At 44.1% G+C, this 24,084-nt stretch overlaps 1 protein-coding gene across 1 annotated transcript in view; it reads left to right on the plus strand.

The window, feature by feature from the left end:
• The window catches only part of LOC126461746 (putative phospholipase B-like 2), a 165,915-nt gene that overhangs the window by 69,476 nt on the left and 72,355 nt on the right, over positions 1-24,084 (plus strand). The window contains exon 3 of the mRNA XM_050096020.1: positions 1,366-1,454. Within this exon, the coding sequence (XP_049951977.1) occupies positions 1,366-1,454 (89 nt within the window). The remainder of the gene's footprint in view (positions 1-1,365; positions 1,455-24,084) is intronic.

Consider the following 24,084-nt stretch of genomic DNA (forward strand, 5'->3'; position numbering starts at 1 on the left):
GTGGCTCTCGGAACACTGAATTACCGAACTATTTCGGAAGTGGAATGCTACTTCCGTCCAGCTCCAACTACCATTCGGCGTTCAAAGTCTGTTAATTCCCATCTTGCGGCCATAATCTCATCAGAAACGCTTTCACATGATCGCCTGACTACAGATGACAGCTCCGCAAATGCACTCACCATTTATACCTTGTGTACGCGATACACAACATACACATAAATGTAGATGTACCGCCATTATATATGTGCATATCGCTACCGCATGACTTTTGTGACCTCAGTGTACATCACTGAATGTAGCCGCATAATTATAGATTTGGACCACACACAGTTCGTGAGATGTGAATTTTTATGCGCGGGAGTGCGGTGCTTTAAAGAATCTGGGGGTGCGGTTTGGAGGTTTTATACTGATCTTTCCGTTTGATTTCATTCACGACTTGCAAATGGTTGTCAGCTGTGTTCGTTTCTAAAGCCAGCTTACGCCTTTGCTTGACTGAAATGCAATTTTTTACTATGCTGTTGATAATGATTTTAGTGAATATCTTGTACATTAAGGAAAGGAAATTGATTGATCGATAGTTTTTTGTCAGAAGTCTGTTCTCTTTCGTAGTCCAGTCGAACAATTGCATTGTCCCCACAAACGAGGTGGCGCAGTGTTTAGCATGCTGGACTCGCATTCAGGAGGACGACAGTTCGAAACTGCGTCTGGCCATCCAGATTTAGGTTTTCCGTGATTCCCCTAAATCTCTTAAGGCAAATGCCGCGATGGTTCCTTTGAAAGTGCACGGCCGATTTCCTTCCCCATTCTTCCCTAATCTGATTGGATCGATGACCTCGCTGTTTGATTCCCCCCCCCCCCCCCCCCACCAAAAAAAAATCAGCCATCCAACATTGTTCCAGTTCTGGAGCAGTCTTTCCCCACAAACATTGTGTAAATAATTTTCCACGTTCGTTTCGTATAACTTTTCCTCCGGATTTACGCATTTCGATTGAAGCACCGTCTTCTCATACAATGTAAGCTTTCACGGCCGGTATTGTCTTCACTTAAAACTTCCGGGCTGGTGGGCCGTGGTCGAAGTATAAAACTCCCCCCTGACGTTTCGTCTGCGACTGCGGGAGACATCCTCGGAGTTCGCCGCTGTATCTCCTAGGATGTCTCCCGCAGTCGCAGACGAAACGTCAGGGGGGAGTTTTATACTTCGACCACGGCCCACCAGCCCGGAAGTTTTAAGTGAAGTCACCGTCTTCTGCTTTGTCTTTCCTTCTCATCATGCACCAAATGGCTAATTTCACTTATGTAAACTGCTCCCAGCTCGTGGAATTGACAACAGTCCAAAATAAAGGCTATGTCTGGTTTGTGCTGCAGGTGAAGCTGTATTACAAGCAGCTGGAGGGGCTGTACGCCGGCTACCGCAGTGCCTTGAAGCTGCCGGACCTCACTCTGAATGACTTCGTGTAAGTATCGTGGCTTTTCTTGGCTTTCAATCTCTAACTATGGAAACTGAAATCTGCTGCACGCTGCAAACAAATGGGTTACTTTGTAATGCTCTATGGACCGAAAGAAGTCTTGAAACAGATGCGTTTATCGTCAGAGCCCTCCGTTGGTCTATGATATGCTGAAAATGACTCGACGATGGCGCAACAGAAATAGAGCGCTGGAGAAGTAATGAGCTTTGTGACTTAAGTATCAGCTCATATCACTCTAGTATTTATAAATGGATGTTAATGACCACAAAAAGATGCCAAAGTGTCATACTTCGTTGGGGTAACAGAGAGCTCCATAGTGCATTATTTCAAAAAAGATACTAGATTGCTCCATGCACCAGTGTAGGTTATACGTCTTCAGTGACAGATTAAATCAATGCACTGTAACACTCCTGAAGATATATGAATACTTTTTGTATTCCTTCCATTACACTGTTCGACATGGGTTCTATTTCTGATATTAAAGTATGTCCTTCTAGACCATATTACCGTGGGAAATTCAAATACGTAAACAAAATATCGTTGTCAGGGATACTTTTTATGTAATATGTATACATATATGTATATTCACAATTCATGGCAAACACAGAGACGTTATAGAGAAATACGGGTATGTTGCCATATCCAGTAGTGATAGGACGTGATAATTTCTTGTGCAGCAGCAGGTGGGAAGAATCAGACATCATTAGGTTATCCCCCGCCACACCTATGTCATTAAGACCACCTGAAACATCTCATTAACTCGAACGGCGACAGCCGGTCGCTGCCTCGGCAGTAAAGCTTCACGCCTCCTAGGGGCAGGTGCATCGAGTTTACAACAGTGGTGTTAGCCGTAATTTGTGTCAGTCTTAACGAGTGGGTGTTTTGGCTGACAAGTAACTGTCTGCCATATTTCCGAGTACGGTTGAATTTTTTAGTTCCTGTGTGTAAACTGATTGAGCCTGGTGCTGAAGGTAAAACGACTGCTTGTTTTTACTCAGCAGCGTTCCTCTAGTTCCCTACTATTAATTTAATACAGGTGTATTACCAAAGTGGTATTTTTAAATTTGTAGAAATGCCACATCGTCGTGGATGTCGATGTAAGCCGGACAACTTCTGCTACATCTGTGGGAAGTTCACTTTTGCCAGAAATAGGAAGAAAATTTCTTCAGTCATAAAGAAAGCATACAAACATTACTTTGGAGTAGAGGTAGGAGACAAAGATAAAGAATGGGTACTACATTTCTGTTGTGCTACATGTTACTGCAAACTAATTCAGTGGTGGAAAGGTAAAGAGAATGTGGCATTGTTTGCTGTTCCCATGGTGTGGAGGGAGCCTAAGGACCATGTTACTGATTGTTATTTCTGTCTAACAAAAATTCAGGGTTTTACAAACAAAAAGTCGAAGAGGCACATTGTTTACCCAGATGCGCCTTCAGCGAGAATGCCAGTGCAGCATTCCGACAACCTTCCAGTACCTTCAAGAGCTCGAGGTCAAATTCCGAGTGACAGTGAAATAAGTAGTACTGAAGAAATCACAGATGATGATACTTTATATCACTGCACAAGTAAATCATCGCCACATTTACTAACACAGGCAGATTTAAATGATTTAGTACGTGATCTAGGACTAAGTAAACAAAAGGCGCAGCTGCTTGGTTCAAGATTACAAGAGTATAATCTATTGCACCAAAGTACTAAAATCAGTGTGTTCAGACACAGAGAACATGCCTTTATTTCTTATTTTTCAACTGACGAAGCACTGACATTTTGCAATGAAAGTGCTGAACTTCACTTATATTTCACAGGAGTGGAGACTATTCATAGATGCATCGAAAACAAGTTTGAAGGGTGTTTTGCTCCATAACGGAAATAAAACACCCTCTGTTCCAGTAACTTACGCTAGTTTGGCAAAAGAGAATTACGAATTCGTACAAAGGATGCTAAATTCATTAAAATACAATGAACACAAATGGAAAATATGTGCAGATTTCAAGGTAATTGCTATGGCACTTGGAATGCAACAAGGCTACACAAAGTATGCCTGTTTTCTTTGCGAGTGGGATAGTCGAGACCGAAATTCTCACTACATGAAAAAAAAATGGCCTAGGCGAAGATGGAAAGTTGGCGAAAAGAATGTACAACGTGAAAGTCTGGTAGCTCCTGAATATATATAGTACTTCCACCGCTTCACATCAAACTTGGCCTGATGAAACAATTCGTGAAGGCCATGGATCCAACAGGCTGTGGGTTTGCATATCTAGCTACCAAATTCCCCCGTCTTTCAGCTGCAAAAATAAAGGAAGGTGTATTTGTGGGCCCACAAATCAGGGAGCTGCAGAAAGGTGCAAATTTTGAAGCATGTTTAACTGATAAAGAAAAAACCGCATGGGACTGTTTCAAGATGGTGTCGGAAAACTTCCTCAGAAGAAGAAGAGCTACTAACTACAAAGCAATGGTGAAGGATATGATCAAAGCATATCAGGATTTGGGGTGCAACATGTCTTTGAAGGTACATATGATAAACTCTCATCTGGGCTACTTCACAGAGAGTTGTAGTGACGTATCAGATGACCATGGAGAAAGATTCCATAAAGACATTTCTACCATAGAAAGGCGTTATGAAGGGACGAAAGATTCACAATACAAGAGAAAAAAGTGATGTGCATTACAAGGCAGAGGCTCATTGTTTGTCAATTTTCTGTAATTTCTCATGTCAAATAAATGCTTCAAAGTGTATACACAAAGGTTACTGTGTTATATGTTAAATCCCACCCTCCATTAATGTGATGAAGTTATAACATCATAAAGATGTGCATTTGTTTGTCGAATTTCAACTCACATTTGCTGCACTACATCAGAAACTGAAAAGAGAAATAAAATTGCGATTACTCATAAACTATCCCTGACAGAAAAAAACCAAAAACAGTTTTCAATTCAGCACTCAAAATACAACTAGAATTACAATATTTTTTTATCAGAAATAGAAAAAAAGTTTTTTTTGTAGAACAGTGTTATTAGCCACTGTTGTCAGGTTGTAGGGTTATCATCTGATTCTTTGATAATCATGGGAATGGGAGTTCCTTCTGTGAACAATAATCCATTGTGGTGTCATCATGTCACCTTAATCCAAGGGGTTCACTGTCACGTGTGCCATTTATTTGCACATTCAAAAAATGGTTCAAATGGCTCTAAGCGCTATGGGCCTTAACATCTGAGGTCATCAGTCCCCTAGACTTAGAACTACTTAAACCTAACTAACCTAAGGACATCACACACATCCATGCCCGAGGCAGGATTCGAACCTGTGACCGCTGCAGCAGCGCGGTTCCAGACTGAAGCGCCTAGAACCGCTCGGCCACAAGGCCGGCTATCTGCACATTGTATGTTCACTGCCCAATGAAGAAAGTGAAGACCCAGAAGACGTGGTCGGAAGTCAATGTAACTTCGTACATATCAATGACAAATTGTAAATGTAGCAATTCTGTGTTATCAGACCTGGTATAGTATGTCAAGGGCTTGAACAGCTTCAGACGTTGAGTGATAACTCTGGCGGACACTAAGTTGCTTGTTACTCGTGTGATAGTGCTATCAGCACCTAACGAAATTTGAAAGAGGCCTCGTCGTGTGTCTCCATTTGATCAACTGATTTAATTGTGCAATACCCAGGTTTGTGGAGCATTCGTATGTAACAGTGGCCCAGTGTTTGACAGCATAGGTGTGTGAGGGCAGCATACTCGTTGTCAAGATTCCGATTGACCATGTCTGAGTATTGCAAGGGAGGATCGCTACGTTGTGCACAAAGCACACAACAACGCCTTCACATCAGTGCCTGCCATCCGAGAACAACTAATGGACTCCCTGCAACATTGTGACATCCTGCACCGATGGTGGGAGACTATCGGCAGTCGAACTAGGCAATTACCGTCCCATGTGTAGTCTGTCGTTAACACAACAACGCAAACGGCTAGATCTGGAGTGGTGTCATGACCGGCAGCGCGGGCTGCTGATGCAGTGCCGTCGGATTGTGTTCAGTATTGAGTCGTTGTTCTGCACTAAACCAGATGACCGTCAGCGAGTATGGGAGCGACCTTGGGAGAGGTCCCGTTCCTCCAATGTTTTGGAGAGACGGAGCGGTGTTACTCCTGGTGTCGTGGTGTGAGGAGGAGCCATCGGTTATGGCTTAAGGCCATGGCTGGTAATGACTGACAGAATTCTGGTAGCACTGCTGTACTTAACGGACATCCGGCATCCTCATGTGCTGTCTTTCATGCGGCAGTATCGTGAGTCCATTTTTCAACAGGACAGTGCTCGTGCAAACATGGCACAAGTGTCCATGAACTTTCCGTATGTTGCGGTCCTCCTGTGGACAACAGGATCTGGAGATCAGTCCCCAATAGAACATGGAGCACCAGCTCATATATAAACTGTCGCAGTGCCATTACCCATGACAGCAAGCACCAGTTACGATAGGCTTCATGACACTCTTCCCAAATGAATTATGCATACATAGAGGCCATACGGAGTGCAACGTCATAAGTGGACTTATATTGCTGAAGTTTGTAAATTGTACTCGGATTTGTAATCAATCAAATAACATCACATACCTTGTTATTCCGTGGAAGTTTAGTTTCCTTTCCTGCTTCACTTTCTTTTGTCAAGCACTGCGTATCCTTTATTGTTGTTTCGTCCATTTGCTATATGGTACGGTGGTGAGCTTTCAGGGGTAATGCATCCGCTCATTAGGCAGAGAGATTTAAAAAAATATACAAATCTGATTTTAAAACAGAAAACATCTTGACTGACATGAAATTTATTGGTTAAAGTATCGATGACTTCCTTCAACTTCTCAAAAGATAAAAGCCAATTTCCCTTCATGATTGGAGTGTCAGCGGTATGTTTTTTTTGGAGTGTTTTGGGAGAAAATGGGACGAAACACACTGGGTGGAGGACACCGAATTAAGCTGTAGGAAGGGAGGGAGAAGAGTGACGAGAAAATGAGTCCTGATTCGGAGAGGAAAATGAGAATTCTGTTACATTTGGAAGAATGGCTAACTTCTGGGTGGATTTCGTGGTCAGGAAGATGATTAACGTTGCGTTGGGACATGATATGGATAACGTAGCAGGGTACGAGGGCTGGTAAGAATGGATGAAATTATTGCATCGTGAGTCGAAGTTTGCGGGAATTGTAGGAAATATGAAAGAGTTCGGCTTTGGAGTGAGTGGTGGAGCGGAAATTCAGGCATTTACAAGGTAGGATAAGTCTGACTAAGGCTTTCTAGGTGTAGTCGCAAAGCTTCGTAGAGTAGTATAAGGGAGTGTGATGAAGGACACACTAAAAATCCCTATCTGCGGTATGTCAGCATGACGATGAGGCGTCGTTTAAAGGTCACTTTTTGTTTTCTGACTGAATAACCCGAAAACCGTGGCTTTTAGCAGAAACATTTCGCAGTACGAAATGAAACTACATTAAATTTCTTACAAAACAGCTCCTATTTATTCTTTCTGTAGGACTAATATTTTCCGCTTTGCAGGGGATGCAAAACTCTGTTTGCTAAAAATAGTGCTTAGTGAGTACTGCTGAATGAAGTTCTGTGAAAACAGATATTGAATGTGTGAACCACGTCTAAGTGTAGTTATGCATTTTCTCTGTCATAGGTCTGCAAACTGCAGGCCGAGCGTGTGATTCTCCTCAAAATAGTGCAGTTGACAGCAATACAATACACAAAACAGATTCCTTTAAATACCTAGGAGAGTGGATTACATACAATGCAAAATAAGACAGCTATAGAAACTAGAGTGCACAAAACGGAAAGAGTGTTTCATATGACCAAAAACGTTTATAACAAAAATCCTTGTCCTCGAATACGAAATTAAGACACTACCAAACAGTGGCCAGATCTGAAGCTCTGTATGCGGCAGAAACGCTTAAACTAACAAGAAATGGAGATCTTGAGAAACTAGAGAAGGTCGAAAGAAGAATTTTAAGGAAAATACTGGGAGCTAAAAGAAACGATAATGCTGAATACAGGTTAAGACCAACCAGAGAACTATACTTAAAAACTGAAAAACTAACTGATGTATTGAGGAAGAGAAGACAACAGTTTTTTGGACATATATTCAGAATGGATAACAACAGACTAACCAAGCGGATATTCAAATTACTCAATACCTACAAATCCAAGCCCGCATGGTTCATGGAGACTGAAAAGGACATGGAATACGCAGGAATTACAATAGACACAATAGGAAACAGAACACATTTCAGAAAGGCAGTTCAAAAGGCAGAATTTCAGGAGAGAAAGAAAATAACTAGACGTAAGTGGAATCAATAAGAAAGGGAACACCACTCTAAAAGGATGAAGGAAATTTGGAAACTAAGGAAATGTAATACAATGAAGAGTAGGCAAAGTTGATTCATCGTACCCTCCAAATCGGTTATTCGAAAGAAGAAGAGGAGATTGGAACTCCTGGACGTTTGTGGGAAGCAACGTAAAAACTTCACTGGGACTCGCTGGTTTCCTGGACAACATGTCCTTAATCCAGCAGGTAGTGACAGAGCACGCAACGTGCGCCGGGAGTGCAGCGTTAAACTGCTCAAAAGCAGAGTAGAATTTTGCACCATCTCCATGTCTAGAAACTCGTATGGGCTTAGAGTCAATGGAACCAGTGAGCGAAAGAACGAGACATGTGAGATTAAAAACGCAGCATGACTGTAAAATAAAAACAAAACACTAACAAAATAAAGGCAGTCGGTTAGAAAGTGTACATACTTGCACGTCCGTGGAATCGGTATGGGCTTCTTCATAACCTGCAGCGCTGTGCTGCTCCACTCCCTGCGCTACAACATTCTTGGGTCGTCGTTGTCGCGCTGTCCGGAAGAGAGTCGAGTCGTTCTAACTTAGCCTGCTTGACGGCGGGCGAACTGGGGTCGCATAGTGTACCAGGCGGGTTCCTGCGACTACGAAACACACAATTGACCAAGCTTCCTGCTGAAACCGTGTGACTCCAATGCTTGATCCGGGCTCTGATGCTCCGCACTCTACTATGACTGCGCAAACGACACTCGTCTTCGAAAGGACACGAAATATTCCGGTACGCAGCAGCGCTCGATTCAGTATCGGGTCCGCTCGAACAGTCACGTGACATTTGAATCGCGCTGCGTGAGAGCAAGCTATACACGAGAAATTACGACTAGCCACAAGAAGCTGTGAGTGCTTAAAATTTGACAATTCGTAAAAAAAACAGGAGGAAAAGGTATTGACTGCACACACTCGTTTTGTATCCGAAAAATTTTTCAGAAAGAGTTCAAATACAGTACCGGTACGTATGGATATAAGGGCTGCGGCAGAAAATAAAATAATTCAGGGGATATTACAAATATTTATGTTTTGATAAAGATACATTCTCTTTCTTATGGAGAACTAGTGTGTATTACTATTTCTTGAAAATTACTTGTGGTAAGTGACCATCGTGATAAATAACACATTCGTGCAGTCTGTCTGAAAGAGCCGGCCGCGGTGGTCTAGTGGTTCTGGCGCTGCAGTCCGGAACCGCGGGACTGCTATGGTCGCAGGTTCGAATCCTGCCTCGGGCATGGGTGTGTGTGATGTCCTTAGGTTAGTTAGGTTTAAGTAGTTCTAAGTTCTAGGGGACTTATGACCTAAGATGTTGAGTCCCATAGTGCTCAGAGCCATTTGAACCATTGTCTGAAAGAAATAATTTATCTCGCCGGAACATGTCGTTCGATATCTCCTGAATGTACTGACGAGTTCGATCTTTCAGCTCGTTGATACTGGTTGGGCGTTGGCCATAATCTCCTAAGGTAGCCCCCACAAAAAATAGTCAGTTGCTGTCAGGCAGGCAGAACGAGCAGGTCAGTTGATATCCCCAAAGCGAGAAATAAAGCTGCCTGGAAACATTTCATTCAGGACTCCCATGGAAAGACGCAATGTCGGCTGTTGCGTCATCTTGCTGGAGCAGTAAGGAACAATGGGAATTGGCTTTATGACGTAGAAATATTTATAACACACCTATGTAGCGCTGAGAACTACTGCTGCACAGTAACACTCAGTAAAAAAAAAAAAAAAACAATGCTGACCGATAAAGCGCTCAGAAGAAATGGCGTTCTGTAGATCACTTTCCTACTATGTATAGGACGCTCGAGCAATTCGTTTACATACCCAGACAAGTGGAAGATAGGCCTCTTCTGACATCAGTAACTTGTTACTCAATGTGTCAATGTGTTTATTTTTTTTTATTGGTTGTTGTCGTTACATATGACCTGCATCCTAGAACATATTTCAGTCCGTGTTTCACAGTTATTTTATTATTAAAATCTACAGTGCATTAAATCGCTAAGACACATCGTTGCGCGCGGTAGCCACGCGATCTAGGGCGCCTTGTCATGGTCCGTGCGGCTGCACCCGTCGGAGGTCAGAGTCCTCCCTCGGGCATAGTGTGTGTGTGTGTGTGTGTGTGTGTGTGTGTGTGTGTGTGTGTGTGTTGTCGTTAGCGTAAGTTATTTTAAGTTAGATTAAGTAGTGTGTAAGCTTGGGGCCGAAGACCTCAGCAGTTTGGTCCCATAACACCATACCACAAATTTTCAAATTTTACACGTCATAGAGCTACTGTAGCACGAACAAGTCAACAGCTAGCACGGCGATCGAAAGATCGAGAAGAATCAGAGATTTCTCGAACTGTGACATTAACTGCTCGAGCAGTTAGTCGTGATCAAACGCAACACTACTCTACCATAACGATCATCAGCCATGAGACAACCTCTGGGCGCGCAACTGACGAGAACCTTGCGCCACTGAACCAGGTTCCATTCCAGGTTTTCCTTGTCCTCTTTCTTCGCGCACCGCGTTGCTGGTAGGTTTGTGCTGATGTTCGTAGTGGATATCTACAGGCGACAGTGATGATGTGCAGGTGACTGCAACTGTTTGGGTCTGCACAGCCCTCCCAGTTCTCCTAAAAAGCAGCGGCGCATTATTCTGGTTTTTTTGCGGTACATACACTCATGGAAAAAAATCTCAACAACAAGGAGTTATGCGAGATAAACAAAAGTTGGCAAGTGCGATTCTCCGTCTGAGAGATGATGTCTATTCACATATTTCGTGCCAGTCACATAAGACTGTCGCTAGTAGTACTACTATGTGAATGCGCATCAGATTTGCTTTAAGGAAAGGCAAACCTACGTTTCTAGCATTTGTAGACTTAGAGAAAGCTTTTGACGATGTTGACTGGAATACTCTTTCAAATTCTGAAGGTGGCAGGGGTAAAATACAGGGAGCGAAAGGCTATTTACAATTTGTACAGAAACCAGATGGCAGTTATAAGAGTCGAGGGGCACGAAAGGGAAGCAGTGGTTAGGGAGTGAGACATGGTTGTTGCCTATCCCCGATGTTGTTCAATCTGTATATTGAGCAAGCAGTGAAGGAAACAAAAGAAAAATTCGGAGTAGGTATTAAAATCCGTGGACAAGAAATAAAAACTTTGAGGTTCGCCGATGACATTGTTATTCTGTCAGAGACAGCAAAGGACTTGGAAGAGCAGTTGAATGCAATGGACAGTGTCACGAAAGGAGGGTATAATATGAACATCAACAAAAGCAAAACGAGGATAATGGAATGTAGTCGAATTAAGTCGGGTGATGCTGAGGGAATTAGATTAGGAAATGAGACACTTAAAGTAGTAAAGGAGTTTTGCTATTTGGGGAGCAAAATAACAGATGATGGTCGAAGTAGAGAGGATATCAAATGTAGACTGCCAATGGCAAGGAAAGCGTTTCTGAAGAAGAGAAATTTGTCAACATCGAGTATAGATTTAAGTGTCAGGAAGTCGTTTCTGGAAGTATTTGTATGGAGTGTAGCCCTGTATGGAAGTGAAACATGGACTATAACTAGTTTAGACAAGAGGAGAATAGAAGCTTTCGAAATGTGATGCTACCGAAGAATGCTGAAGATTAGAGGGTAGATCACATAACTAAGGAGGACGTATTGAATAGGATTGAGGAGAAGTTTGTGGCACAACTTAACTAGAAGAAGGGATCGGTTGGTAGGACATGCTCTGAGGCATCAAGGGATCACCAATTTAGTATTGAAGGGCAGCGTGGAGGATAAAAATCGTAGAGGGAGACCAAGAGATGAATACACTTAGCAGATTCAGAAGGATGTAGGTTGTAGTAGGTACTGGGAGATGAAGAAGCTTGCACAGGATAGAGTAGCATGGAGAGCTGTATCAAACCAGTCTCAGGACTGAAGACCACAACAACAACAACAACAACAACAACAACATGCTCTGTAACGGTCCTGAGTGTTAGTTACCTTTGAGACTGGACGAAGTGAGTTGATGTTAGGCAAGAATGTCTTCACGGCGACAAAGTCGCTATTATCAACATCTCACTGAGTCTGAATGAGTTTGAATGTGTAATAGGGCTACGAGAACCTGGATGTTCCTTATACGATACTGCAAAAAGACTTAGCAGGAATGTAGAAACGATACACGATTGCTAGCAGAGGTGGTCATGAGAATATACTTTCACAAGAAGACACGGCTGCAGACGGCCACGTAGTACTACCGAGATGGAAGACGGTCGTGTTCGGCGCATGGCTGTGGTGCATCGCACTGCATCTTCAGCAGCAAATCGAGCAGCTGTTGTGACCACAGTGACACGACGAACTGTTACTTAAAGGACAGCCCCCAGCCAGATGCACTGTAGTGTGTATTTCACTGACACCAAACCACCGCCGTTTCCGAGTTCAATGGTGTCGAGCGAGATATCGTTGGAGGGCAGAATGGAGGTCTGTTGTGCTTTTTGATGAAATCTGGTTGTGGTTCGGTGCTAGTGACGGCCGTGTGTTGGTGCGAAGAGGCCACGTGAGCGCCCGCAACCAACCTATGTGCGGCCTGGACACACTGAATCTAAATCTGGACTTAAGGTTTGGGGTGCGATTTCGTATGACAACTGAAGTTTTTTCGTGATTAATTGCAAATTTGTACGTCAATCTGGTGATTCAACCTGTTGGGCTGTTATTCGTGAACAGCATTACAGGGGGTGTTTTCCAACAGGATAACGCTTGCCCACATATCGCTGCTGTAACCCAACAAGCTCTACAGAAAGTAGACACATTAGCTTGGCGTACTAAGTCATCAGATCCGTCTCCAAGCGAGCACATATGGGGCATCATCGAACGACAACACCAGCGTCAAGTTTTTTCGTGATTAATTGCAAATTTGTACGTCAATCTGGTGATTCAACCTGTTGGGCTGTTATTCGTGAACAGCATTACAGGGGGTGTTTTCCAACAGGATAACGCTTGCCCACATATCGCTGCTGTAACCCAACAAGCTCTACAGAAAGTAGACACATTAGCTTGGCGTACTAAGTCATCAGATCTGTCTCCAAGCGAGCACATATGGGGCATCATCGAACGACAACACCAGCGTCAAGTTTTTTCGTGATTAATTGCAAATTTGTACGTCAATCTGGTGATTCAACCTGTTGGGCTGTTATTCGTGAACAGCATTACAGGGGGTGTTTTCCAACAGGATAACGCTTGCCCACATATCGCTGCTGTAACCCAACAAGCTTTATAGAAAGTAGGCACATTAGCTTGGCGTACTAAGTCATCGGATCTGTCTCCAAGCGATCACATATGGGGCATCATCGAACGACACCACCAGCGTCATCCACAACCAGCATTAAAAGTCCCTGTATTGGCCAACCAAGTGCAACAGGCATGGAACTCATCCCTCAAACTGACATCTGGGACCTGTACAACACATAGCACATTGCATGCACGTTTAGATGCCTGCTCTCAATATTCTGGCGATTACAGCATTTCACTTTTACAATGGCTTTCCTTGCGCTTTTATTAACCTGTAATCTTGCAAAGTTAATCATTTAAATATACCGGGTGATCAAAAAGTCAGTATAGATTTGAAAACTTAATAAAGCACGGAATAATGTAAAGAGGTAAAAATTGACACACATGCGTGGAATGACATGGGATTTTATTAGAACCAAAATGCAGGATGGCGCTCCACCCCATATTGCTAGACGCGTGAAAGATCTCTTGCGCGTGTCGTTTGGTGATGATCGTGTGCTCAGCTGCCACTTTCGTCATGCTTGGCGTCCCCAGACCTCAGTCCGTGCGATTATTGGCTTTGAGGATACATGGAGTCGCAAGTGTATCGTAATCGACCGACATGTCTAGGGATGCTGAAAGACAACATCCGACGCCAATGCCTCACCATAACTCCGTACATGCTTTACAGTGCTGTTCACAACATTATTCCTCGACTACAGCTATTTTTGAGGAATGATGGCAGACATATTGAGCAATTCCTGTAAAGAACACCATCTTTGCATTGTCTTCCTTTGTTATGCTAATTATTGCTATTCTGATCAAATGAAGCTCTATCTGTCGGACTTTTTTGAACTTTTGTTTTTTTCTGGTTCTAATAAAACCTCATGTCATTCCAAGCATGTGTGTCAATTTGTAGCTCTGTATCTACATTATTCCGTGATTTATTCAGTTTTCAAATTTATATTGACTTTTTGATCACCCGGTATTATCTAGACAAATGTATTCTCAAAGTTTCATTACTCTACACTAATTATTTGTTGGTGTCGGAGCTTTTTTCGTCATCGTATTTGCTATAATCTGTAGGTAACGCTCAACTGGTGTTATTGACAGCGAGCGATCACTAAGGCCGAGATCTTCCATGTTTCATGTCTCACTATAGCGACTGAATGCTTTAATGACATGCACTGCTTGACAAAAATACAAGACACTCAGAAGACATGATCGGATATCAGTGTAACTTCGTACACAGCACTGGCGGGTATGTAAATGATTTGAGTTGCAAGGCCGGTAGATGTATAACGTGCATGGACAGCGTCAGATGTTGAGTGATTATTGTGAAGGACACGGAGATGCCGCGCACGCCTGTCAGAATTATCTTGTTCAAATTTGCCCTCGAGAAGATCGTACGTGAGACCCTCCAAGAGAAAGAAGGGATTGAAATCGAAGGAAAGAGACTGGCGTACTTAGCCTATGCAGACGACATCTATTTACTCCCTAGGTAGGAGGAGGAGTTGGAGCAAATGACCAAAGCAGTAAAGGAGGCTGCCAACAAATTTGGGCTAAACATAAACGAAGCCAAGACAGAGTACCTCGTTATGACGCGTGGTCATTGTCAGCGTGCTGGTCATCTACAATCACTGTAGGTTGGGAACCAGTCCTACAAGAGAGTGCATGAATTCAAATACCTAGGGGCACTTTTCACTGAGAACTCGTCATATGAAGCAGAGATCAATGCCAGAATACAAGCAGGAAACCGATCTTACCACAGCCTAGCACAACTGTTTCGGTCCAGATCCCTCCAGACTGTTCAGGATTCGACTGTACAAAACCCTGATCCAGCCTGTTGTTCTATATGGCTGTGAGACATGGAGTATCTGGAAACAGGACTTCCATAAGCTCCTCGTTTTTTGAGAGAAAAGTGCTTCGGAAGATCTTAGGTCCGGCTCTGGATGCAGATACAGGGGAATGGAGGATCAGACACAACCAAGACCTTGAGGAACTATACCAGGAGCCCAACATAGCAGGAGATGTCAAAGCCAAACGAATGCAGTGGGCCGGGCATGTGGCCCGGATGGAGGATCACAGATGGCCTCGGAAGCTCCTGGATTTCACACCTACAGGAAAGATATCCCCAGGGAGACCCAAGAAGCGTTGGAGGGATGGCCTCCATGAAGATTTAAACCAAGTGTCAATAGATGTGGACGGATGGCAGATAACAGCAATGGACAGAATACAGTGGAGGAGGAAACTTGCAGAAGCGTGCAGTCCACGGGGCCTGATCACGTAGTAGTAGTAGTAGTAGTAGTAGTATCGTTGTGAATCTCTATTTGGCGAGCCGATAAAGTGACGCACTACCTAGAGATGTCGTACATTTTGATGTAACAGTGGCCCAATAAGAACTGCTTGGGAACATGGCGGTACGTTTACTAGTCGTAAAGGTTGCGGGCGATCATGTCTGACCACTACAACGGAGGATCGCTGTATTGTGAACCAATCGCACCGTAACCCATTCACATGTGCACCTGCCATCGGAGAATAAGTAATAGGTTCTTTGAACCATTGTGTGTCATTCTGCACCATTGGTCGGATACAAGCAGACACTGACCTGGGAGTTACTGTTCTGTGCTTAGGCTGCCATTATAAGTAGGCTGTTTAGGTTTTTATGTTGGTAACTCCACGTAGCGCTCTGTATTAAAATCGATGATTGCGCTGTGTGCAGTCTGTGGCTGGTTGGACCCATTGTTGGAAGTTTTTCGCCTGTGTAGTGTTGGGCAGTTGGATGTTAACAGTCCGTAGCGTTGGGCAGTTGGAGTTGAGCGGCCAGCAGTGGTGGATGTGGGGAGAGAGACGCCCGAGTTTTGAGATGTTAATATGAGCGGACGATCTGGACGTGTGTCCGTCAGAAAAAGGAAATTTGTCAAAATAAATGTCAAGAATTTATATATATAAAATGACTTTTGAACACTACTAAGGTAAATACATTGTGTGTTCTCTATCAACATCTTTCATTTGCTAACTATATGCGTATCACTAGTTAGTGCCTTCAGTAGTTAGGATCTCTTATTTAGCAGGCAGTATTGGCGCTCGCTGTATTGCAGTAGTTCGAATAACGAAGATTTTTGTGAGGTAAGTGATTCATGAAGGGTATAGGTTATTGTTAGTAAGGGCTGTTCTTTTGTAGGTATTAAGCCAGATTGCGTTGCGCGAAGATATTGTGTGTCAGTTTAGAAATGATCAGAATAAGTAAAGAGGAAACAGTCTCAGTACGTTCCGTTTCACTCTGGAGTTTAAAAATAAAGTAACGTGGAAGTTTTACCAGCACAGTCGTTCTTTATATTCAGAGGGGAAGTTTCACCATTATGACCACAGCATAAACTGCTGCGTTTAAAGTGGTGCCTCGATCGGGAAGTGTCGACAGCTGATGAATGGTGTCGCGCTGTGTTCAGTGACGAACTGAGGTTGCCGGCTACGCTGGATGGCCATTGAGGGCGAGTATGGCGGCGACATGGTTCAAATGGCTCTAAGCACTATGGGACTTAACGTATGAGTTCATCAGTCCCCTAGACTTAGAACTACTTAAACCTAACTAACCTAAGGACAGCACACACAGTTGTGGTCGAGCGGTTCTAGGCGCTTCAGTCTGGAACTGCGCGACCGCTACGGTCGCAGTTTCGAATCCTGCCTCGGACATGGATGTGTATGGTGTCCTTAGTTTAGTTAGGTTTAAGTAGTTTTAAGTTCTAGGGCTCAGAGCCATTTGAACCATTTGACATCACACACATCCATGCCCAAGGCAGGATTCGAAACTGCGACCGTAGCAGCAGCGCGGTTCCGGGATGAAGCGCCTAGAACCGCTCGGTCACAGCGGCCGGCGCGGCGACCCGGAGAGGGGTCCCATTCTTCCAATGTTTTGGAGTTGCTCGTGGCGTCATGGTGTGCTGGCGTCGTGACTTCGGGTCACGGCTGGTAGTGACCGAGAGAACTCTGGTGGCACAACGGTACGTCGCGGACAACCTCCGTCCTCGTGTGTTACCTCGGGTGCAACAGATTAGTCGTGCTATGTTTTAACAGGACAATGCTCGTTGACGCGACAAGTGTCTTCGTGAACTGTCTGCGCCTTGTTGAGGTACTTCCGTGGCCAGGAAGGCGTCCAGACCTGCCCCCAATAGGACGCATGTGGGACCAACTCGGACGTCAGTTCCGTTGCGCTGACAGCATCTACGATATCGAGGACGTTACGACGGTTGTGGGCCGGCTTGCTTCAGGTGAGAATGCAACGGCTTTGACACCCTTCGGAACGGAATCGGTGCATGAATAAAGGCCGGAGGCTTGGGAAGGGAAGGGGATGAGGGCACGCGTATGGGGTGCAACGTCTTACTGACAACGTGACAAATAGATAGACACCTATAGTCGTCCTTATGATTTTACTTTATTTTGTCGCTACCAGTGCGTCATCTTCAGGCTGTTTTTGGTGCGATACAGTTGATATGATCCCCATGCATAACCCATCAGTTGCCAGCATTACTGGATGCGCAGATAATGTATCAGCACTCCAACCATCAACTGCCAACTCTTACTGATAAGTCGGCTCATACCGTAAAGTTCTTCGTAAATTTGACTCTTTGTTGTAATTATTGAAATAACACCACATACACTGTCAGTCCTTGAAGTTTCACTGTTTCTTCCTCCCCTTCTGGCAGCTTCACTTCCTTGCCAGGCAGTGTAGCTGAGGCGAGCAACTTTACGTTCTGACAGCCTTCCCTGCAGAAACTGAGAATGCGCCCACCGCCTGTTAGAAATGTCCCTTCGCAGCATGTTGACACAACGAGCAGTCCACGCAAGCCGCATTGTCCCGTTCACGATTGGAAACATGGCGGACTCTGCTGAACCGCGCTGACAATGCAGAGTAAGCTTTACCCTTATTACACAGAAAGCTGCAAGTAGCGATTTCCTAGCCTCAATAGAGTATTGCGAACGCCAGATTTAAAGGGAAAAGCAGCTCGTGAGAATGGTGCAGAACTTTCATTTTAGCAGTATATGTCACTCTCGGTGCCGTACGTAGTCATTAACGTCAGTTTAAAACTAAACTCCTATAACGTGTTTTATTTGATAAACTTCTGAAACTTAACGGTCTCAGTGTAGCAAATGTATTTCTAAAATCAGAATATTGTTTACACATCTTTTTCCGCCTGCGCTTTTGCTGGAAATACAATTTTTTCAAGAGTAGCTCTGCACCGCAAGCAGTTCTCCCAGACTTTGGAGTTGAGGCATTGCCTCTGCATGGCGTTAGCTTGGTCATTTGTCCTTTACACCCTTAGTGAAGAAGCTATATTTATTTTCGCTCTTGAGCTACACAGTCCGTCTCTCTCTGCCTGTTTGGCAGCCAAGATGCCCTATCAGTTAGAGTCCACACTTGATAATGTGACTCGGGCAAAGGGCTGCAGCTGCGTATCATCTCTGGCAGCGCTGCATACAGATGCTCGTGCCCTGTATTACTTTGTCTACCGTCGACAAGAAATTCTCATACTTCACGTTCTATTAACTCCTATCTCTAAGAGCCGGCCGGTGTGGCCGTGCGGTTCTAGGCGCTTTAGTCTGGAACCGCGTGACCGCTGCGGTCGCAGGTTCGAATCCTGCCTCGGGCATGGATGTGTGTGATGTCCTTAGGTTAGTTAGGTTTAAGTAATTCTAAGTTCTAGGGGACTGATGACCATCGATGTTAAGTCCCATAGTGCTCAGAGCCATTTGAACCATATCGCTAAGATCGCTAAAGGTGCGTTCACATAGGTCATAATTTACGGCAATATTTGGCGTCAATACCGCTGCCGTCAATATTGCTGCAATATGGGTGCAATGGACGGCAATTTTTCAGTATGGACGGGCAATATTGCCGACGTCGGAGACTTTCAGGTTGTTGCCCACGTACTGCAAGAGTTTCCGGTATATCCACAAAGGGTGGAGAACATTTTGTATCGCAGGGCAATATCTATCCTTGTCCTCCATAAATACTTCACTCTCGCTCTCACTCTTGTTTCCTACTTCTATCACCGACAGCGCTGCAGTCACGTGTCTGATAGTTTCTGAGCAAAAACTGCGTTGTTTCGCTTCTGTTTAAAGTAGTTTCCGCCGTATTGTTGCGATGTTGCCGGTGTATCCAAGAAGGCGGAGAATATTATGTACTACAAAGCAGTATCTGTCCCTGTCCTCCTCCATATATGCTTCTCTCGCGCTCTCTTCTCGGTTTCCTACTTCTCACACAGACAACGCTGCAGTCGTGTGTTTGAGCGAAAACAATATCGTTACGATTCTGTTAGAAAGTTTGCGTGCATACATAGGCTACATCCACTTATTTTGTTTGTGGGTTTGTTGTGGGCAGCATGGAGAAGCAGACAAACGAGACAACTATGGCTTTCATAAATGCAATGCATCAGCGGCGAGAGCTGTGGGACGTCGAAAAGTAATGTTATACAAAGATCGCAGTCTGAAAGAGAACTGTTGGCAAGCTGCTGCCGATAAGTTCGAAATTACGCTTGATGAAACAAATAAAAATTTCCGAAGTCTCCGACCCATGTCATACGCGAGGCACAGAAGCTTCGCAGGAAGAGTGTAAGCGCAGGTGACTTTTCATTCACACGGTTTGCATTTGGTGCCATGAGTTTCACACTATTTCGAGACGTGTGTGAAGCAGAAACTGATAGTGTAAATAGCGTTGAGTGCTGATGAACAGAAAACATAAGTATATTCTTATTTCAAACTTACCAGTACCATAATCTAAGCCTTCAGTCCTACCAAAGCACTGCGTACTTCTGGTACCTAGACGCTTATTGACAAATAGTGCGCTTTAAAAAGGTACATAAATCCTTTGCACGAATCTCCAGTAGTTAAAAACCGAAGCGTGGTCCCGGAAATGATTTGCCGCAAACATTGTGAGGCAACAGTTGCCGGTTATACACGAGACTGCAATTCGTGTGGCTGCAGTGATGCCAAACAACATTGTCGGGATTCAGCATCGGCAATATGTAATTTTTCTGGCCATGTAAAATTGTCTTAACTTGGTGTAGTTCAGTGACGTTTTGTAGTGCCCTTATGTTACCGAGATAGCTGATGCCTGTAGTACAGGACTTGCCCTGCATTGTTCGCGTCGTTATCAGCCCGGTTCAGCGCACTCCTGTAATCCAAGCTACTGGGCGGCCGTTGTGTGGGAGAGATCTGTAACAAGTATACAGATGCGGTCGTTACAAGAGCTCAGAAACGTCAGCGGTGTCGTCATCGAGTTCTGGAGAACCACCAAGGCACCGATGAGATTGTTGACACATGTCGCTCGCGGAGTTAGAGACGCCGAAAACCTCAACTGCAACAATGGATCACAAATCACAATTCGGGAAACCGAAGCGCTAACTCATGTCAGATCTATAACGATCGGCATCAATTGCGAAAGCAAACCTTCGAGAAGACGAACTTCAGAGCAATCAGTTAGCTGACATTCTCGCGGCGCAGTCAATGCTAGAACAGAGCTTGGCGTCGATGCCACTCCACCACACAACACCTCCCCCCATGAACCATGGACCATGCCGTTGGTGGGGAGGCTTGCGTGCCTCAGCGATACAGATGGCCGTACCGTAGGTGCAACCACAACGGAGGGGTATCTGTTGAGAGGCCAGACAAACGTGTGGTTCCTGATGAGGGGCAGCAGCCTTTTCAGTAGTTGCAGGGGCAACAGTCTGGATGATTGACTGATCTGGCCTTGTAACATTAACCAAAACGGCCTTGCTGTGCTGGTACTGCGAACGGCTGAAAGCAAGGGGAAATTACAGCCGTAATTTTTCCCGAGGACATGCAGCTTTACTGTATGATTAAATGATGATGGCGTCCTCTTGGGTAAAATATTCCGGACGTAAAATAGTCCCCCATTCGGATCTCCGGGCGGGGACTACTCAAGAGGACGTCGTTATCAGGAGAAAGAAAACTGGCATTCTACCGATCGGAGCGTGGAATGTCAGATCCCTTAATCGGGCAGGTAGGTTAGAAAATTTAAAAAGGGAAATGGATAGGTTAAAGTTAGATATAGTGGGAATTAGTGAAGTTCGGTGGCAGGAGGAACAAGACTTTTGGTCAGGTGATTACAGGGTTATAAATACAAAATCAAATAGGGGTAATGCAGGAGTAGGTTTAATAATGAATAAAAAAAATAGGAATGCGGGTTAGCTACTACAAACAGCATAGTGAACGCATTATTGTGGCCAAGATAGACACAAAGCCCATGCCTACTACAGTAGTACACGTTTATATGCTAACTAGCTCTGCAGATGATGAAGAAAGTTCTAAGCAAAGAAGGGAAGGCAGAAAGGTGGAAGGAGTATATAGAGGGTTTACACAAGGGCGATGTACTTGAGGACAATATTATGGAAATGGAAGAGGATGTAGATGAAGATGAAATGGGAGATAAGATACTGCGTGAAGAGTTTGACAGAGCACTGAAAGACCTGAGTCGAAACAAGGCCCCGGGAGTAGACAACATTCCATTAGAACTACTGATGGCCTTGGGAGAGCCAGTCATGACAAAACTCTACCATCTGGTGAGAAAGATGTATGAGACAGGCGAAATACCCACAGACTTCAAGAAGAATATAATAATTCCAATCCCAAAGAAAGCAGGTGTTGACAGATGTGAAAATTACCGAACTATCAGTTTAATAAGTCACAGCTGCAAAATACTAACGCGAATTCTTTACAGACGAATGGAAAAACTGGTAGAAGCGGACCTCGGGGAAGATCAGTTTGGATTCCGTAGAAATGTTGGAACACGTGAGGCAATACTAACCTTACGACTTATCTTAGAAGAAAGATTAAGAAAAGGAAAACCTACGTTTCTAGCATTTGTAGACTTAGAGAAAGCTTTTGACAACGTTAACTGGAATACTCTCTTTCAAATTCTGAAGGTGGCAGGGGTAAAATACAGGGAGCGAAAGGCTATTTACCGTTTGTACAGAAACCAGACGGCAGTTGTAAGAGTCGAGGGGCATGAAAGGGAAGCAGTGGTTGGGAAAGGAGTGAGACAGGGTTGTAGCCTCTCCCCGATGTTATTCAATCTGTATATTGAGCAAGCAGTAAAGGAAACAAAAGAAAAATTCGGAGTAGGTATTAAAATTCATGGAGAAGAAGTAAAAACTTTGACATTGTAATTCTGTCAGAGACAGCAAAGGACTTGGAAGAGCAGTTGAACGGAATGGACAGTGTCTTGAAAGGAGGATATAAGATGAACATCAGCAAAAGCAAAACGAGGATAATGGAATGTAGTCAAATTAAATCGGGTGATGCTGAGGGATTAGATTAGGAAATGAGACACTTAAAGTAGTAAAGCAGTTTTGCTATTTAGGGTGTAAAATAACTGATGATGGTCGAAGTAGAGAGGATATAAAATGTAGACTGGCAATGGCAAGGAAATCGTTTCTGAAGAAGAGAAATTTGTTAACATCGAGTATAGATTTAAGTGTCAGGAAGTCGTTTCTGAAAGTATTTGTATGGAGTGTTCCCACGTATGGAAGTGAAACATGGACGATAACCAGTTTGGACAAGAAGAGAATAGTAGCTTTCGAAATGTGGTGCTACAGAAGAATGCCGAAGATAAGGTGGGTAGATCACGTAACTAATGAGGAGGTATTGAATAGGATTGGGGAGAAGAGAAGTTTGTGCCACAACTTGACTAGAAGAAGGGATCGGTTGGTAGGACATGTTTTGAGGCATCAAGGGATCACAAATTTAGCTTTGGAGGGCAGCGTGGAGGGTAAAAATCGTAGAGGGAGACCAAAAGATGAATACACTAAGCAGATTCAGAAGGATGTAGGTTGCAGTAGGTACTGGGAGATGAAGAATCTTGCACAGGATAGAGTAGCATGGAGAGCTGCATCAAACCAGTCTCAGGACTGAAGACCACAACAACAACAACAACAACAACATCTTATAATAAAAACCTTATGTGACGCAAGTCTTTCTATTGGACGCAGCTTAGGCACCATTCGTGTTTCTAACCCACACTAGTAATTCTACCGAGGAAAACAGGCTTGCAGTCTAACGTGGATCTATACATCATTTAGAGGTGACGGCTGGATTAAAGGCAGACTGAAGGATTCCGTGGTCGAACCAGCGATCTCTACGTTTCCATGCCTGTGCTTTACCACTAGACACCAGTAGTACCGGTACGGTCGCCTACGTACATTTCGGTCATTATTACTTTACATTCTTGTTAGAGATCAGAAATAAAGTCTGTACCCTCGCTTCAAGCTCTCCAGGGGATCCTATGTCGTCTTCCCCAATGTCGCCCTGTCCGCACGCTCGTAGACTCAACTCGGCAGTCTCCGTCACTGCCCATTTACGGTAATTAAAAACTCGTTGCTTAAGTCTGTTGTCGGGCACAAGTGGACTATACTAGCGTAGAAAGGAGAGAGCGTACCGTTCTTGCAAGTATAGGCGAGGAATCGCGGTATTGCCACTATACAGGAAACAATTGTACATTATTATTATTATTATTATTATTGTTATTATTCATCACTACACTGGCCAGTCGTTTATCGGTAAATATTATTCTGCCTGTACATTGGGGTGTTCCTTCTAAGAGTTGCCAGGCTAATGTTTCTGTGGATATCTGCAATTTCATTTTTGCAAAAAATGGTTCAAATGGCTCTGAGCACTATGGGACTTAACTTTTGTGGTCATCAGTCCCCTACAACTTAGAACTACTTAAACCTAACTAACCTAAGGACATCACACACATCCATGCCCGAGGTAGGATTCGAACCTGCGACCGTAGCGGTCGCGCGGTTCCAGACTGTGGCGCCTAGAACCGCTCGGCCACCCTGGCCAGCTCATTTTTGCAATGTGTAGCTCGAGTCAGCCTACACAAATACTGCTAATCACATCTATCTTGCGACGCCCAGTGTAAACGGAAAGTGTCGGTTTGTTTCCAGTTACACATTTTTAGAGCAGAATTTTATGTATCTGTTGATAGGGCGTTCCCAGATTCGCCTAGT

The sequence above is a fragment of the Schistocerca serialis genome, chromosome 1, assembly GCF_023864345.2.
Source record: "Schistocerca serialis cubense isolate TAMUIC-IGC-003099 chromosome 1, iqSchSeri2.2, whole genome shotgun sequence".
In the NCBI taxonomy this organism is placed as follows: domain Eukaryota; kingdom Metazoa; phylum Arthropoda; class Insecta; order Orthoptera; family Acrididae; genus Schistocerca; species Schistocerca serialis.